The sequence below is a fragment of the Phycodurus eques genome, chromosome 2 (genome assembly GCF_024500275.1).
Source record: "Phycodurus eques isolate BA_2022a chromosome 2, UOR_Pequ_1.1, whole genome shotgun sequence".
NCBI lineage: Eukaryota > Metazoa > Chordata > Actinopteri > Syngnathiformes > Syngnathidae > Phycodurus > Phycodurus eques.
Genome location: NC_084526.1, coordinates 39,313,144 through 39,331,335, shown reverse-complemented (window position 1 = coordinate 39,331,335; position 18,192 = coordinate 39,313,144). Strand labels below are relative to the sequence as shown.

At 42.0% G+C, this 18,192-nt stretch overlaps 1 protein-coding gene across 4 annotated transcripts in view; it reads right to left on the bottom strand.

Annotated features, from left to right (window-relative positions):
• Positions 1-17,483, bottom strand: part of tcf12 (transcription factor 12) — a 98,520-nt gene extending 81,037 nt beyond the window's left edge. For all 4 annotated transcript variants that reach the window (XM_061670625.1, XM_061670627.1, XM_061670629.1 and 1 more), the window contains exons 1-4: positions 17,325-17,483; positions 15,338-15,426; positions 15,077-15,149; positions 5,926-5,999 (exon numbers count right to left, since the gene is read on the bottom strand). In XM_061670625.1, the coding sequence (XP_061526609.1) occupies positions 5,926-5,999; positions 15,077-15,149; positions 15,338-15,409 (219 nt within the window). In that variant the 5' untranslated portion in view covers positions 15,410-15,426; positions 17,325-17,483. The remainder of the gene's footprint in view (positions 1-5,925; positions 6,000-15,076; positions 15,150-15,337; positions 15,427-17,324) is intronic.
• Positions 17,484-18,192: the final 709 nt, after the last annotated feature.

Below are 18,192 nucleotides of genomic sequence, written 5' to 3'. Positions count from 1 at the left end.
CACATTCGGCAAACACACACAGAGCGTTTGAGAGCAGAGACAACGACTTGATTCTTTATGATTTTGAAGCCTTATTTTTCATACTTGCCAATAGAGTTGTTGACAACACTCTGTGGTGTGTCAAATTTAGAAGACATTTATTTTCACTTTACAGGGACTTTAAGGAGCAACTTCACTTTTGTTTTGCTTCTTCTTTGGCTTTTTTTTTTTTTTGAAGGCTGAGCTTGTGATGCCACTGCACAAGGACACCACTGATGGCAAAGAGGAGGAATATGATGATGACCAGAAGTCAGATATGGATATCAATATGATGCGATTGACAAAAGTAGTACACGTGTCTCTGCCCTGGCTGCTTAGTGGAATAAGGTCAAGTCAACAATATTAATAATGTTTGATGTAACCAGACCCCCGTGATCCTCCCAACCACTTACACCACAACACTGAGTCCCACAGTTACACAAAGGAGTCTTCTTTGTCTCTTATGTAACTTGTCGACCAGCGTCAAACTTTTTTTAGTTGGATTACCATAACTTTATCCATCCATTTTCTGAGCCGCTTATCCTCACAAGCCCCGCGGGAGTGCTGGAGCCTATTCCAGCTATCATCGGGCAGGAGGCGGGGTACACCCTGAACTGGTTGCCAGCCAATCGCAGGGCACATATAAACAAACAACTATTCGCACTCACATTCACACCTACGGGCAATTTAGAGTGTTCAATTAACCTACCATGCATGTTTTTGGGATGTGGGAGGAAACCGTAGTGCCCGGAGAAAACCCACGCAGGCACAGGGAGAACATGCAAACTCCACACAGGCGGGGCCGAGGACTGAACCCCGATCCTCAGAACTGTGAGGCAGACGCCCTAACCAGTCGGCCACCGTGCCGTCATTACCATAACTTTTTCAATTTAAAAATATAATTCAACGTATCAAGTGTTGTTTAACAGAAGTGGAAGAAAAATGTGAAACATGCAATCTGACATCATTCACAGGAAACAAATTGCTTTTTCTTTTCTCCTGCAGCTTAACAGTACCTTTTCATGACAGTTATCTACTTCAGAGGCTTAGGTCTAAATATCGGCCACAGCATGATTTTTGAAAACTCTGAGTCCAAAGTAATAAAAGACACTCGCTGTTACTGTCCTAATCCCAAATCCTTGTGTGCTTCAGTCAAACACAACTCCCCATGCTGCATTAGCTACCACCAGAGAGATCGTGAACAGCAGTTGGCTTGCATTTCTAGACTTATTTTGGCCAACTCATAGCCTCTGAATTCAATATACAGTCAAAAAAATCTTATTATCCATCTTTTTTTTTTTGTGAGTGGATGGTGATGGAGGAATTTCAAAGGCAGTGGATGGTTGCTCTGTATGAAGGGAATCCTCTGAGATTCCCTATTGTGCTGCTGCCAGGCCGCACACACTGTTAATCACACCATGAACAGCCTCAATGACAACAAAAGCTTGTGAGAAGATCGAGAAACACACATACACACTCACTCTTAGAATTACAGGCCACAACAAACATAAGTAGCATTTCCTCCCCACTGCAGCAGAACCAGGAAAAGACGTCAAACTACAGACAAAATTAAATAAAAGAAAGCAATAAAGCGCTTGCTGGTAACGGACAATTTAATCAGTCCTATACATGTGGTTTTTGATTGTTATGACTGCCAGTGTAAAGCAGGAAAAGGCTAGCAGGGCAGCTCGAAAAGGGAAGGAAAGGGGAGGTGGGCGGAATAATGGTCAGTTGTGTGTTTGCTCCATTGGAACTGTTAGATCATCAATCACAGAACCCTCATCAAACACTGGTGGCCTACATCCATTCAAGACGCTAACACATGGTGTCATCACTGCCACAGGGCGCTAGTAGCACCAGTGGCTAAATAACTGTCAGATTACTGTAGCAGTAGGCAGGCCATCGATCACCCGCCCTCCCAATCACTTGCAACAGTATTTAAAAAGTCGTCTAATTGGTGCCATATCCCAGGTGAGTGTGTGACCGCAGCTTTGGAGGCGAGGATGCGCACATGATGGATGCGTGCGGGGTCCAGTATGAAGTCGGGGCAAGGCACTGGGGGAAGGGGGTGGGGGGTGCAGCAGAGGAGGCAGTGCCTTGGCTGTCAGAGCGGCAGCCTACGGCCACAGCTGCCCAGGATACAGTGACTGGCTGCAAGCCAAGGTTAGCACGGCAGGACTCGGGACCGTTCACAGTCCACTGATCACATACACTCGTGGCTCTGCGGCACAAACAAGTGCAGAGAAGGTCTGAATTTCCTTTGTAGCAGACGAAACGCAGAGGACGGCTTGGCTGTCCAAAGCCTTAAGCTGGGAGAAACATGGATGGATTCAGTCTTGGAAAAACAAAAATTCCCAAATAATGTTAATGTTAATGGATCCAATATTTAAGTAATAGCTAAGAAAGTTGCAACTGTTGATATACTGATACTGCAACAATATCAAAAACAGTAAAAAGGTAAACCCCTGCCTATTCCTGCTTTATTTTCCTATGAAACCTATCCTCAGCAACTAGGGCTGGACGATTAATTGAATTCCAACCGACATTGCAATGTAGTGGAATGCAATTTTAAAATTGCAAATGCTGCGATTTGTTAATCAAACAAAGAAAGAAAGAAAAAAACAGCCATAACCACACCAAAAGAACAAGCTTCTCGTGTTACCATCTCTTTCATCTCTCTCTCTCTCTTTTTCACACACACACACACACACGGATCACTGACCGACATGTTTGAGAGTATATCCATACGTATGTGTGTGATTTTACTGACTAAAGACCAGTAGGCTTTAATTTTCTATATATGTACTGCATATATATATTTTTTATTTATAGACTGTTAAGATAGGTTCAGTGCTTAAGAAGTGCAGTCCACGTTGTAATATTGTTGTAATCTGGCACACTTGTTCAGTAGAATTTTAAATTACAAGACTGCAAGTTAAACTGTCTAGTATATTTACAACTAATCGAAGTAGCTCAATAAATCGTCTTTCATATTAATTCATGATTCATTTGCCTTTATCTTATCTAACCTATAAGACCAAACAATTTATATATAATAACTCTGGTATTGTTTATTGTAATACAGATTCATTTATTGCTTCTGTTTGTTTAAAAGAAATGTATGAAGAGGATCTTAATCACATAATAAATAACATTTAGATTATTTTCCAAAATTGTTCAGCCCTATCAGGGACATGGACACAATTATCATCTTTTTAAGGGACCAAAAGTAATGGAATAAATTAGCAATCCTAAATCAAACTTTGATTTTTTTTTAATAGTTGGTTTAAAATCCTTTGCAGTCAATTACAGCCTGCAGTCTGGTATGCACAGACATCACCAGAGGCTGGATTTCATCCCTGTGATGCTCTGCCAGGCTTCTCCTGCAACTATTCTTGGAGCATCTTCCCTTCAGTTCTGCCTTCAGCAAGTGTAATGCATGCTCAGTCGGATTGAGGTCTGGTGATAGACTTTGCCATTGCCAAACCTCCACTTCTTTGCCTTAAAAAACACCGGTTGCTTTAGCAGTCTGCTTCAGGTCATTGTCCATCTGGTAACATTAGGTGCACCTGAATAATCTGATGACATCCAATACAAGACTAGAGTGAGAGGTGTTCCTCATATTTTGGTTACCTTATCTAGTTGAATGAGAGCTGCAGAATAATAGAAATATTCCGTATTTTCATGTAGTGTATAAGGACCAAGGATTAGATTGTACAACTGTATTAATGTTATCGCCAGAGAGTGCATACACTGTACTGTAGATATGCCACTTGAGACTTTAAATAACAATTCATGTCATTATTCTTCCTAAGCTATGTAAAACAATTCTGTATCAGTATCAACTGCCTATGCAGCTGTGCGTGTGTGCGTGCTTGTGTATGTGTGTGTGTGTGCGTGCATCTTCTGATGGCGTAAACAGCTGTCTGCTGGCTGATGCCGTTGCAATGTCACAAACATTCATTTATATGCACCTGGAGCAAATATATCCCAACCGTCTCTGTCTTACAATTCAAATCAAGCTGCCAGTGTTACCATTGCCTGTAGATGTTCATTCGGGAAGGGCACAGAGGAATAAACAAGGCACCACGGCCAGAGTGGCGCTGACATTTAACTGAATTCTGATAGAAAGTGACAGGAGATTGACATTAAACGAAATTCATACCGGACATCGAGAACGACTGATGTGTGAGGGGCTAACAAATAGAGAGAGAGAGAGAGAGAGAGAGAGAGAGCTGTTCACATATCTCACTCAGTATAGCTGTTTGCTCTTATGAACGCCAGCCAGTGTCTGCACACTTTACCTACAGGTTCCCTCGCACACAACTAGAGATGGTCCAGGTCAGACGTTCTAAGCCCACGAGATATACTGTTTTGGATTTAGCAGCGGGCTAGCACAAGTTTAAAAAAATGTCTAAACCCTGTCTTGACCCTGTAAAGTGAATTCAGAGATTTGTTTCTAAATACATCACACACGTTTGAAGATAATTGCTGAAAACGTGCAAAGACCGAGAACTATGTACTACTGAATTGTGTAGCTATATATTTGTGTAGTTTTGACACTTTTAATTCTCTCTCGAATACTCTTTTTAATTAATCCTTAGGTGAAAACAGACCTCCGCAATCACCTGCAAGGAGAACACCTAGCTGGCTGCTTAAAAATATTTATTAATGGACACGATCTTGTGGACTAAAATTTTGAATAGGTCTTGGAATATTTTTTCAGCAAGCCATGTAAAATTTTATTTCCCAATGAAAGGTACAAGCTTTGCAAGAAAATGGAACAGCGGTTACTTCTTTTGATTTAAGTTACCAACCTTATTTTTTATTTATTTAAGTTAGCCATTTTACATTAATTTATTTGTATTTTTTATTTAAGTAAGCAATTTTATTTTTTTTATTGAAATGTTTTAATTTGTTATAAGTTATTCACTCAGTATTTGTTTAAACTCAACATAAATGTAAATGTCACATAAATTAAAGGTACCATGCCAATCCAATTTTATCTACTGTTTTATGCATAACAGGACAAAATAAGTCTGTGACCTGGTTTAAATTTGACATTCAGTATATGCAGTTGGTCGATTGAATGCAATAGCCTTTGAACACCAAAACAGCTTGCAAACGACAGGATTTGAAATCGGCGACAGTGTGATGTGTTAATTAACACTCGAGTAACTGCCGACTTTGTGGTTGCTACACGTCCGCTCATCTCAGGTAAAATTGTTGAGTGTCAAGGCGGCTCCGTCTTGTGCAAGCTTAAACTTTGTGTCACCTACAAAACTCAGAGGAGTTGAGGAATAATAAATGGATTAAATTTATTTTGGGGGAAATTCCGAAGCGCTTCGGAATTATATTGTATTACACACACACACTGAATTAAATGAACCCGAATCAGAGCGAAGCTGTTTACCGTATATAAAATTGGGGAAGATGAGCAATCAAATAGGAGCAAAGCTTATTTACATGTCGTACATGTAGCCGGCTCAACTGCCAGGCGTAAAAAGACCACTAGAATAGCTTGAAAAATGGCTTTTGGGCATTTGCAACCCAAATTATCTTGCAAACCCAATAAAAGGAAATGAAAGATTATAAAAAAGAATTTTTAAAAATCTGATGGCATGGGACCTTTAAATGCATTTACTTTCACTTAAGCATATTAGCTTCCATTTAAAGAATTATTGCTCTATTAAAATTCAAATGAAAGTCCTGTTTTTCTTTTGGGGGCGGTGTAAACATTGATACATGCCCCCTCCAATCAACCAGGTCTCCCACTCACAGAATAACACAGTATGTCTACTACAGGTCATTCACTGGTCAGTCTACCACCTCCGCGTGATGACTGTTAAATGATGTGCTGTAGAGCAGAAAGGGCATTCAGAGGCATTAAGGTGCCGGTTATCTTACCCGGGAGGGTTCGTACGAAGGACTGGACTCGCCACCTGGGGCCCAAGATGCTTGGTTGCTCCGCTCATCCATACCTGTCCAGGGAGGACAAACAACTCAGTCAACAAGTCAAGATTACTCATGTGCTTCAATGTGCATATGCCTGAATCCTGCACAGCGACAGCCTGTGGCACCTGTACTAGGTCTATGCAGTACGCGCTTTCCAACTTCCCATAGATCAAGTTTGAGCATAAGATCATCTTTGCTGGCAGAAATACTGTAAATTAAGTAAATTTATGAAGAACATGGCCTCATCTACTCTACGGTATACTGGCATAAGGTCTAGCTATCTGCACCTATGTATGCACAGGACAAGAACTAAAGTGTATGGTGTAGGGATGGTGAGTCGTGGTTCAGAATTGTCAAATTATTAAATTTGGCATGTGGCACGTTCGAAAGACTTAACATAAAAAAATTCAATTTTAGCCTGCAATATCATTTTCTAAAAGCTTGAAAACTATGTTTTAGGCCCACGGCCGAAAGCAACTGAAGTGGACCATTGCAAAAACTTTGCAGTTTGTGAGTCACACCCGCACACCAAGCGATTGAGCACTGCACGTCTACCACCGCGCTGCACTGGAAAAACTGCAACCCTGTATCTGTTTTTGAGGCTCTACATACAATATACAGTACTGTATTATTTTTTATTACTTGTACTTTTTTTTTTTTTACTGAACCACAAAAACATGGTGTAATTGTCAAGAAGGAAGCACATTTTCACAAAACGACGAAACGAGCAACTGTAAATGAGCGATCATGTATAGTATATTTTGAGAAATTGTTGGCAAAAATTGATCCCCCCCATTCTCTGACTGCACCTGTGCCATCCAGCAACAGAGACTTCCCACGCTTTGCTTTCGAGCTACAGGTACATATGAAATTATAAAGACAGCTAAGTATTATTGCAAAACACTATACTGTTTACAATATATAATTGTATTGGTACAGCTTCGCCTGCTGGGTCTTGCTTAATGCTTAGTATCCAGAAACGTATTTTTTTGTGAAAGCTCATGTGCATTTTTCATTGGCTATTACATCTGCGATACTGCGATGCCATTTGACAGCGATTCAAATTATGAATCAAAGCAAAGCTAGTAGCCGATGGTTGTCCACTCATGAAAACTAGTGGCTGAGCCCCACACACTGCACGTCACTTCAATTTGGTTTAGGCCATATCGCGCAGTGTGTGGCAGGCCTTAAGGTGTCATAAGGTGTCAAATACAATAAATGTTGCATTTCAAGTGCTACTGATGTACGCCAAGTGACAACACACAAAGCCGAGTGTTGAGACACTCAAACCGATTTCAAAATGAAAGTTAACTTTTATGTTTGAAAGTCAAACAGATAAATAAATAAAATCAATAACTCGGAATTGGGCAGGTAGACCATCTGGCAAATGTTGAAACACATATTTGATTTAAAAAAAAAATAAACCTGATTTGGGCGATACAGTCAGCAAAATATGTTTGATTGTTTGTGTTGCTTGAGGCAATATTGTGCTCACGGTACCTGCAGAGATGGCAGTGAATCGACATTCACCAGGTTATAGATTGTCCCTGATGTTATATTCTATACTTCAGAAAAAAATATATATAATTTAACTTTGTCTTCAAACAGAAAATTGCCTAATAAATCATAGATGCTGTGAAAAGTAATACAATACCCATCCCACAAACCTTCAGTGAAACTGTAATCATGCATTAGATCCAAAAATGCATGTAGCCTGCTGGGGAAAAGAAATGGAGCCAAATTCGTGGAGCAATGAATGGAAATAGACCCTGAGGGCCATTGTCTAGCGAATTGACTTAGCAATATTGCATCACCCCTCCTTGAGCCGTCACCTCATCGTGGTGGAGGGGTTTGTGTGTTGCTACGAGCTAAATTGTCTGGGGTTTCACGCCCCTGGTAGGATCACCCATGGCAAACAGGTCTTAGGTGAGGGACCAGACAAAGCACGGCTCCAAAGAACCCTATGGTGGATAAAACAATTGGATGTAGGTTTCCCTTGCCCGCCTGGAGTGGGGCTCGAAGACGAGCGCCTGGTGGCCGGGCCTGCACGGGCCTGGCCGGGCACAGCCCGAGAGGGTAACGTGGGTCCCCCTTCCCATGGGCTCACCACCTGTGGGAGGGGCCATAGGGGTCGGGTGCAGTGTGAGCTGGGCAGTGGCCGAAGGCGGGGACCTTGGCATTCCGAACCTCGGCTACAGAAGCTGGCTCTAGACACGTGGAATGTCACCTCTCTGGCAGGGAAGGAGCCCGAGTTGATGTGTGAGGTTGAGAAGTTCCGACTAGATATTGTCGGGCTCGCCTCCACACATGGCTTGGGCTCTGGTACCAGTCCTCTTGAGAGGGGTTGGACTCTCTGCCACTCTGGAGTTGCCCACGGTGAGAGACGCCGAGGTCGCAGTTCGATGATCGACTTTGTGGTCGTGACTTGCGGCCGTGTGTCTTGGACACTCGGGTGAAGAGAGGGACGGAGCTGTCAACTGATCACCACCTGGTGGTGATTGGCTCCGATGGTGGGGGAAGATGCCGGTCCAAACATTTTGTGACGGTCTGCTGGGAGAAGGAATTTCAACTCCCACCTCTTCATCCACTTCTCGGGGGGGGCGGGAACGACGACATTGAGTCCGAGTGGACCATGTTCCGCACCTCCATTGCGGAGGCGGCCGACCGGAGCTGTGGCCGTAAGGTAGACGGTGCCTGTCGTGGTGGCAATCCCCGAACCCGGTGGTGGACACCAGCAGTGAGGGAATGCGGTCAAGCCTTTTTGGCCTGTGGGACTCCTGAGGCAGCTGATGGGTACCGGATGGCCAAGCGGAATGCAAGTTGGGTGGTCGCTGAGGCCGAAACTCGGAGTTCGGTGAGGCCACCGAGAACGACTTTCGGACGGCTTTGAGAAAATTCTGGTCCGCCATCTGGCATCTCAGGAGCGGGAAGCTGTGCACCATCAACACTGTGTATAGTGAGGATGGAGCACTGCTGACCTTGACTCGGGATGTTGTGAGTCGGTGGTGAGAATACTTCGAAGACCTCATCAAGTCCACCGACACGCCTTCCCATGAGGAAGCAAAGTGTGGTGTCTCTGAGGTGGGCTCTCCTATCTCTGGGGTTGAGGTCACCAAGGTGGTTAAAAAGCTCCTCGGTGGCAGAGCCCTGGGGGTAGATGAGATTCGCCCTGAGTTCCTAAAGGCTCCGGATGACCCGACCTCAGATAAGTGGAAGAAAATGGATAGACAGATGGAATATTGCATCAAGTACAGTATTATCAATTTGATATTTTAGTTCTTCTTCATGTCATCAAATAAGTCAAGGTCATGTGTAACCAGTTTGAAAATAGACTCCTATCACATTACAGTTCATAGTCTCAGCATCTTTAGCAAGCAAGCTTCACAAGTCATTCATCAGTAGCAACTATACTGACGAGTCAATGGCTCCATAAACATTCATCATCAACACAGCTGGAAGGGAGAAGCGATGAATCCCTGTCAAAAGCCCTGGAAATATATATTTTTTTCCAATACATCTTTCTGTGGCATGTCTTGCCGGTTACGCTCTGCCTCAATTATTTGGCTATGCCCAGCTGAGACGCAATAGTCCAAACTCTCATTCCAGGCAATTTCCACACCTGTCTGCACACTCCCTCGCCTTATGTTCACAATCACTTATGTCGGCCCTTCTTCTCTCTTTGAGGATCACAAACACAGGAGCACAAATCGGAGGCCGGCTGCAGGAGGGATGTACTCACGGTTGGCCAGATATGCTTTGGAGGTTCAGCAGTTTATTTTGTCATCATAATTTTATGCAGAAAGTACTCTTTTCCCCTATGGCAAGCTGTCCCAATATATTTAAACACATATCTTGGTCCATCCATCCATTTTCAACACCGCTTATCCTGGTTAGGGTCACGGGACGCTGGAGCCTATCCCAGCTGACTTTTGGGCGAAAGGAGGACTACACCCTGAACTGGTCGCCAGTCAGTCGCAGGGCACATATAGACACGGACAACCACTCGCACTCACATTCACACCATCACTGAGTGGGAACTGAACCCACGCTGCCTGCACCAAAGTCAGGCGAGTGTACCACTACACCATCAGTGACTCACATATCTTGGTACTTAGGGATATTATGACTCTCATGACAGCAAGGTTACACTCACACCACGAAACCATTGCCCCCAATTATGTCATTGACTGTAATAAAATTACTCTATCACTACTTAACACCAGTGGGTATCCATATTGATAACCTCCAAGTGGTAACCAAAATACAGTGGTGACTTAAGATATTTCTGTGAGAACGCTTGTAAAGCAAAACAATCACAAATAATCTTTTCTCACTGAAATAAATGGAAATGTCATTCATTAATTCAAGCCATCCCCCCAAAAATGTGTGAAATGTAAAAACAGGAAAACAGCACTCTGTAATATTGCACTTTATAACACCTATAGTACAATTCAATAGAATGTAAAGAATTAAACTGTGCATTATGATTAATTCACTGACTCCTTAGGATGCATGACTTGGCCACCGGGAGGCAGCACAATACAGTCAAGAAGATGCAAACAAAGAAGACTTTCACAACTACTGTAAGTGACTCAGCACACTGCGATAATATTAGTTGTTTCGCAATGATAAAGAATGTATGCCTGTGAGTATTGTTATATTGTCTGTCTACAAGTGTTGATGCATCATTTGTGATCAAATATCTGTTGCTTAAAGGGTACGACTATTTTTGCTATTTGTTAGCCTCTCAATTGCAGTTTTCATTGTGTGTTAGCATTAAGCTAGCCGAAGGCAAATTTGTAAGGTTGTTTTAAATACACAAAGTGTAATTCTCCTGCATTCTTACATTTAATTTGACAATAAACTTTAAAATGGGAGCGGCATTAAACAGCTTCAAGCCTCTTATTTAAGATTTGGAACTGCTGCTTTTGGAGAAATCTGAGTAAGTGTTGAGTTCACTGCCACCATGCAGCGCTCGAATCAATTTTTTTTGCTTCTAAGTGAAAGCAAAAAATCTGCCAAACAACGCCTTTTATCTCGAAAAACTCATTGGTCGGGTCACTCTTATCTCAAGGCACCACTGTGTAAAAGACGGGTCTCACAGTGCATGTGTCCGTATTCCTATTTCATCATATTATGTAAGGGACAGGAAGTATAGGCTCACGATATATTGTGGTCTAACTTTATGCTGCTCCATAAACAAATACAGTGCAGCTCAGCGTCTGGCTAGCCAACGACAAGGCTAGCAGTATGCTTTTGACAGTATGTCAAACTTTTCAACTAATTTTCAAGGTATTATGCTGTATATTATTTAAAAAAAAACATTTATATGATAGTATACAGTAGTTTTGTTTGTGAAGAGATGATAAGTGTCCTTTTCAGAGTTATTTATTAATGTTAAAGTTCTTCTTATTATTTTTATAAATGACTGTAGTTTCAGTACGTTGTGCATCTGGGGTAAAAGATGTGTTTGATGATTTTTCAAAAGCCGATCACTACGCATGGTCTGAAGGGGTTCTAAATTTGTTCACAGAGTATGCAAAAATTCAAGTACAAACATATTGATGAGTCACAGTTTTGTGCGTCAAACGTGCGTACACTCCATTTAAGCACAAATGTGTGCAAACGCAAAGTGAGTGAAGGAGACCCATTTCAATTAAAAATCATTTTATACAGAACAGAGCGTTCCGTACTGGTATTGATATTTTTACCCAAACCCTACATGCAGAGTGTATATAGCTTAGATTTGCTAGCATCTTGCGAACACTAGTCACACATAATGATGGTTTGAACTCCAATTTATGTTTGACTTTTGAGGCAACTGATTTTCAGGGCGTTTGGCTTTGGAGGTTTCACTGTACATATATTCCGGCAACATAATCCCTACATTGAATATTTTCTCTTGGGAAGTCCAGTTTTGAACAACCCAAATAAGATTAAGATATTTATCGATGATGAATTCCTTCAATTCTGACTCCGGTCGTGTGGGGGAGGGGTAAAGCTAATCTCTCTCACACACAAAAAAAAACATGCACACACGCGTCCACAAACACACGTACACACAAACACACACACAACATTCCCATAGCTTGTAGCTCATTTTTTGTTGCACGATTCACCTCAGGCATGTTGTGCATGTAAGCAGCCTGGAGCTCAGACTGGTCAAAAGTAGCCATTTGTTAGCAGGCTAATTGTAATCAAGGAATATCGTTTGAGGCTTTCTGAGAGGGAATCCTCTGGCATCATCTTTATCAGTGAGTTGTTTCCAGCCTGGATCTTAAAATAAGGGATTTCTGTGTGTAGGGAGTAGCGTCTTCATTTGCTTTCCCGAGGAGGGACAAGGTGTTCTAAAAAGCATCCTCCCATTTTACTTCACGGATGACAGCTCTGCTCTCCCGCCTCTGTCTTTTTGTTCAGTTCCACTGCGATGTGTGTCTTTCATTTCCCAGATAACCGAGGACAACAAGGCTTTGTGGGCACACACAAAACATGCTTTCAGAAAACATAATGCTTGTTTTGTTGACTCTCTCTTCTGGCGTCACACAATACATGCACTTTCGTTAAATGTCCTGTCGCATTCACGGTGAGGAAGCGTAATCCGACCTCTGTTTATTCAAAACAAACAACGCACTAACTTCTTTGTCAGTTAAAGTGGTCCAAAATCACAAGCGATATAATTTCTGGAGAATTAATGACTGTTTGTGCAGGCAGACATAATCTGATTAACTAAAAAAACTATGATCGTGTGTAGTAATCTTATTTGTGGTCTTACCTTTTTAACCTTTTACACCATAATTTCCAGCAGGATCAATAAGGTGCAGTGGTGTCTTGAGATACGAGTTTAATTCATTCCGTGACCATGTTCATAACTCAAAACACTCATATCTCAAATCATGTTTTCCCATTGAAATGAATGGAAATGCCATTAAATCCTCCATTAAATCCTGCCCCCCCCAAAAAAACAAAAAACGTTTATTTTATATTTTAATGAAGAAAAATCGCTGTCCATAATATTGTTCTTTAGTCATGATATAATTAAATACAATTTAAAATAAACTGTTTTAATCCTAGTGCATTAATTGAATGGCCATTATGCTGCTTTCTGATGTGCCCGCCTTGGCCACCTGCGGGCAGTATAACACAGACGGCTATAAAGTTCATTGAGATCTTACAAATCCTCTAAGCTCATCAGTACAGCAGTAATATTAATCTAAGACCATCAGTACAGCAGTAATATTAGTCTATCTACATGTATTGCTGTACTTTTTGTGTTCAATCCGTTGCTTAATTGGTTACAGCACCGCAACATAGATGCCATTATAGAGTTAGCAATAAGCTAGCGGACTGAAATGCTAAACTCTGTTGTTGTCTTAAATACACAAGGAGTAATTCTCTTTGTTTTATGTTTAGTTTGAGTCTGAACTTCAACTGAGAAGGGTAATAAACAGCTTTTTTAAGAACACTTCTTTTTATCTAAATGTAGCTTATTGTGAAGCGAGTTGCATTAACTGCCACCACACAACGCACTTACCTCAAGTCTGCGCTTTCAAGTCAAAGCAGAAAAATAGACAGAACAATGGCTTTTATCTCGTCGAGTTACTGATATCTCAAAGCACCGCTGTATATACCGTGTTTTCCGCACTATAAGGCGCACTTAAAAGCCTTTAATTTTCTCACAAATCGACGGTGCGCCTTTTAACCCAGTGCGCCTTATGTGTGCGCTGAGTTCCAAAATCTGTAAAATGTTGTGCGAGTTTGGTCAGCGCTGCGCTTCATTGACTGTCGGAGCTTTTTCCCGCCGACATAGGGACGTAATACGTACACTATGTACGCTGGCAGCGATAAACCAATTAGAGAACATTACGTAAACCCGCGCACAGTACGTACGCTTACCTCCGCCAAGCCTCCGGTAGGTATACTGCACTAGCTAAACAACATTTGTTTGGCTAAGGACCCCCGAAAATGGCATCAGCGAAGAGACATGCTTACGAGGCACAATTCAAACTACAGGCTATCAGTACCGTGGTTGTAAATGGGAATAGAGCAGCCACGAGAGAATTCAAAATCAAGCACAAGAACAGCCGGGAGAAGCGTTTCTACAGTCACCATTCGACTGAAGGCAATAACGATAGCACAAGACATGAAGATCGAACACTTTCAAGGAGGTCCTTCTTTGGGGCTTTCGTTTTATGAAAAGGCGCCATCTCGCCATCCGCGCAAGAACAAAACGGGGCGCAGCAACTGCCGGCGAACTCCAACCGCTGGATATTTGTGTAAACAGGGCATTCAAAGTGAAGTTGCGAGCGGCGTGGGACCGATGGATGAGAGACGGCGAACACACCTTTACTAAGACTGGCGAGTTACGCCACCATATGTGAATGGATTGTGGATGCCTGGGCTAAGTAAGGTATCTGCTTTGACTGTTGTCCGAGCTTTCGCAAAAGCTGGCATCATTGCTGAACAGCCACCCGGCAATGAGACTGACTCCAACGAGTACGAGAGGGAACCCGGCATGTTTGATGGGTCTATTTCTGTACTTAAGCCATACATAAGGCGCACCGTATTATTCGGCGCATGCTAAAACAAGGTAACGGAAGCAAAACAGTGAGTTTGGTAGAGCTTTATTCTACTATGTATTTAAAAATAGACTCACATTATTTTTTTATTCATCTTTTGTCACAAATCCATCGAAGTCCGCATCTTCTGTATCTGAATTCAACAGCCTCTTACCTATCCTACCCATTCAATCACTGGCCCAGTGTGATGGGTGCAATCTACATAGCCCTTAAATAATATTAAATAACATTTTAAATAATATTAGCACTCATCTACGGCACATATTACTTTTCACCTCAATCGCTCTCTTCCTCTGCCTATTCTATACTGGCCCACTTTTATTTCTGATAAGCAAACAACCTGGCTTATATTACTGAAATGGGATTCAATTCAAAGTCAGAGTTGATGCACTCATTTCAAAGTAAAATTCAAGCACTTTCAAGATCGATTTCAAGCTCTTCCAGCCCTCTACAGTGGCCGTAAAATTACAGACAGCAGACCGTATGTGTGAGACTGCACAACACTTCATGTCACTGGTGGATCTTACCTGATGCACTAAACTGGCTGCTTCCGAGTGTCGTTGGCCTGTTTTTCCCTCCGTTGACAGGTGGAGAGAACATCTGTGAAAATGAATGTGAACTAAATGAAACAGAAATCAACATATCCCCCAGGTTTCCAAGTGCTGCAGTTCAGGAGCAGGCTAAGAATCAGGGACCACAATCGTCAATGATGAATGAGATATGCTTCAAGTGGGAACACCTCTGAGAGAGACACGCACGCGGCAAAAAGACTGGAAAGTGTATCCTACCGCACTAAAATCCAGGAGGTCGCTTAATTCCTTGTCTGTTCCGAGAGCGGCAATCCGCTGCTGAGGATTCATCCTGGCGAGTTTGAGACCTGGAGGGGAACACACACACACACACACACACACACACACACACACACACACGTTCCCATCAGGTCACATCACACTGCTGGTTTGTTTTGTTAACCCTTACACAAAGTACCGTTCATTTTCCATGCACACATAGTATGTTCTGTGTAATTTTTGACATCCTCATAACAACTGTCTATCAAACTGTGCACTACTGATTTTTTTTTTTTAAACATACTGTATTAATAGCCTATCTGACATTAATACATGGATAATAAATAATCAACGTTTCAGAGAAAAGGGAAAGTGTATGCTTAACACCACTCATTTTTTAATAAAAAAAATGACTACCTTCTGACCTCTGTTTGACTTCTGTTCCTTATGTTTAGTGCATCTCATCATTCTCAAGCTGTTTTACTCGGTCACTGTTGCGAGATGACCCCTTAAAAACCAAGGTGCATGTTTCTACACGAACCTGTGCAAAACTGGTGGACTGCTGCAGGCACCCCCATGGGCAATGTCGCCACAGTCCCACGAAAATAGAAATTAGAGTGGACAGATGAAAGAGACTGAGCCCGAGTCCGAATAGCGAATTACCGCAAATAATTGACGCTCCTCTAAAAGTGATTATAACTACTTATATTAATAGTTGAAACTACAGCTGCAGGTATCGAATATTTTTAGAACTGAGTATTCAACTGATTATTCCATTGATTAATCAAGTAATAAATATGTTTTGTATTCATAATCAACAATACGAACACATTATACAATAAAGTGTACGATCGAACTCGGCTGCTGTCGATTTGTGATTGGATGAGTGAGTCGGGGAGTGGAAGCGGACCTTTTGCCTTCTGGCGTGGCTGTTTGGTTGAGCGGACAACTTCTTGCACAGGTGAGTTTTTCCGCGAATGATGGGGAAAGGTTTAAAAAACTAAAATAAATCAATGAATAGGTGAATTCATAAATGCCGCACCACAAATATGCAGGGGTCCACTGTACATGACTTGGACTCATTTACGGATTTGAGATTCCCAATGACCTTTCAAAGACCAACAGGTGCACGTTTCTGCTGGAACCTGTGCAAATGTAGTGGAAGCACAGACAGTTCTGGGGACTCCCTCTTAAACACTACCCCATAAAAAAAAAAACACACAGACACACATTTATGAATTGTACAGTTTCAAGAGTCCCACCGTTTTTCTTTTTTACACACACTGGTAAAGCTAAATTTCAAATTTGATCCTGGGCCACTTCAGTGTACGTGAACTTTGCAGAACCTGTACAAAAGAATTACATTTTTGTGTATTTTGAAGATCACATTTCAGGGTGAAATAATGACATTTCAGGTATTTTTACAGCTGTGTTGTGGGTGCACAATAAGGGGAAGAATATTGGTGCGTTATAAGTAATACACAGACATTTTATGCACATTCAAATCAATGCATTCACCATGTTAATTAAAGACAAGACATGCAGCAGCATCGCGTCCATGCATATCCTCTCATCATCACTCTGCATGTTGTTACAAAGACACAGGCGTTTTAAACTGAACACATACTGGAGTTGTGTATTTAAATATTTTAGAAAGGAACGTTCTAATAGGGTTAGTAACAAGTAACATTGCCAAGTTGCTAACGCTAGCCTCAATTACAGTACGACTTCAGAAGGATTGGACCGAGCTAGCCAGTGCGCTTTTTTTTTTTTTTTTTTTTTTGTACATTTAGTTGACAGAAAAACGTCTCCTTCCAGCGAGTGACACACAAATCCACTCTTCTTCGAATGTACATAGAGGGAAATGAACGAGCGACAATGTGAAATCTCGGCAGCAGACCACAAGACACAATTACAGTCCTCCTCAACTCTCAACTTCTTTCACAGGTCCGAACCCATTTCGCACGAGTCCCTCCTGATATCTTACCTTTTTTCCGAGTGCAATCCTGACTAGGGTGATCTGGTGAAGACTCGCCTGGTCGCAGTACGCCTCGACACGCGTTATATGTGCCTTAAAACGGCAATAGCAGTGGGAAATATGCTCTATTTGTATCACTTAGAGTTTCCCTGAGGCAGACATTTTTGCTGTGCGAGTGCCTCAGCACCAAGATGACATGTGGGGTTCGTGTATCCCTCCGCCAAACACAGAGACACGCTGCTCCCTCTCAGCGGGTGATGCTGCTCCGGGTAGCGGGCGAGGACGCACATCATCTCGGCTTAATCGCCCCCGAAGCCTCGCTCGGTCGACTGTGGGTCAGTCGGTCATTTATCGACGACCGTATGAATTATCAAAATCTCGTGGTGAGAAGTAACGAAGTACAACTACTTCGTTCTTACTACATTCGAAAACAGATATTTGCATTTTCTACTCCTTACTTTTATCAACCTGGGCTCGTTACTTTTTCCAACCTCCATAGATAACGACAAAAAAAAAAGACTATGAAACTTAAAATTATCCATGCCCAGAATACAGAAACATAAAAATGTAAAAATGTTTCCTGAGTATTGTTTAAAATAGCAAATAGCTCGAGCACCCCAAAGCTCAGTTTACAAATAGCTAAAATGAGTTTTGTATCATATTTTTTGGGGGGGGGGGGGGGGGGGGGTAGGATTTTGTTGATATGTCACCCTTGTCAATTGGTCAAACATTTTGTTTGATCAAAGACATACTTTAAATAGTAGTAATTATACTCCGAGGTTGTGTCTAGCAACCCTGTTTCTTACTAAAAGATGTATAGCCATGTAGAGGAAGAGAAAAAAGTAAGCTACATGTCTCATCAGAAATGACATCATCA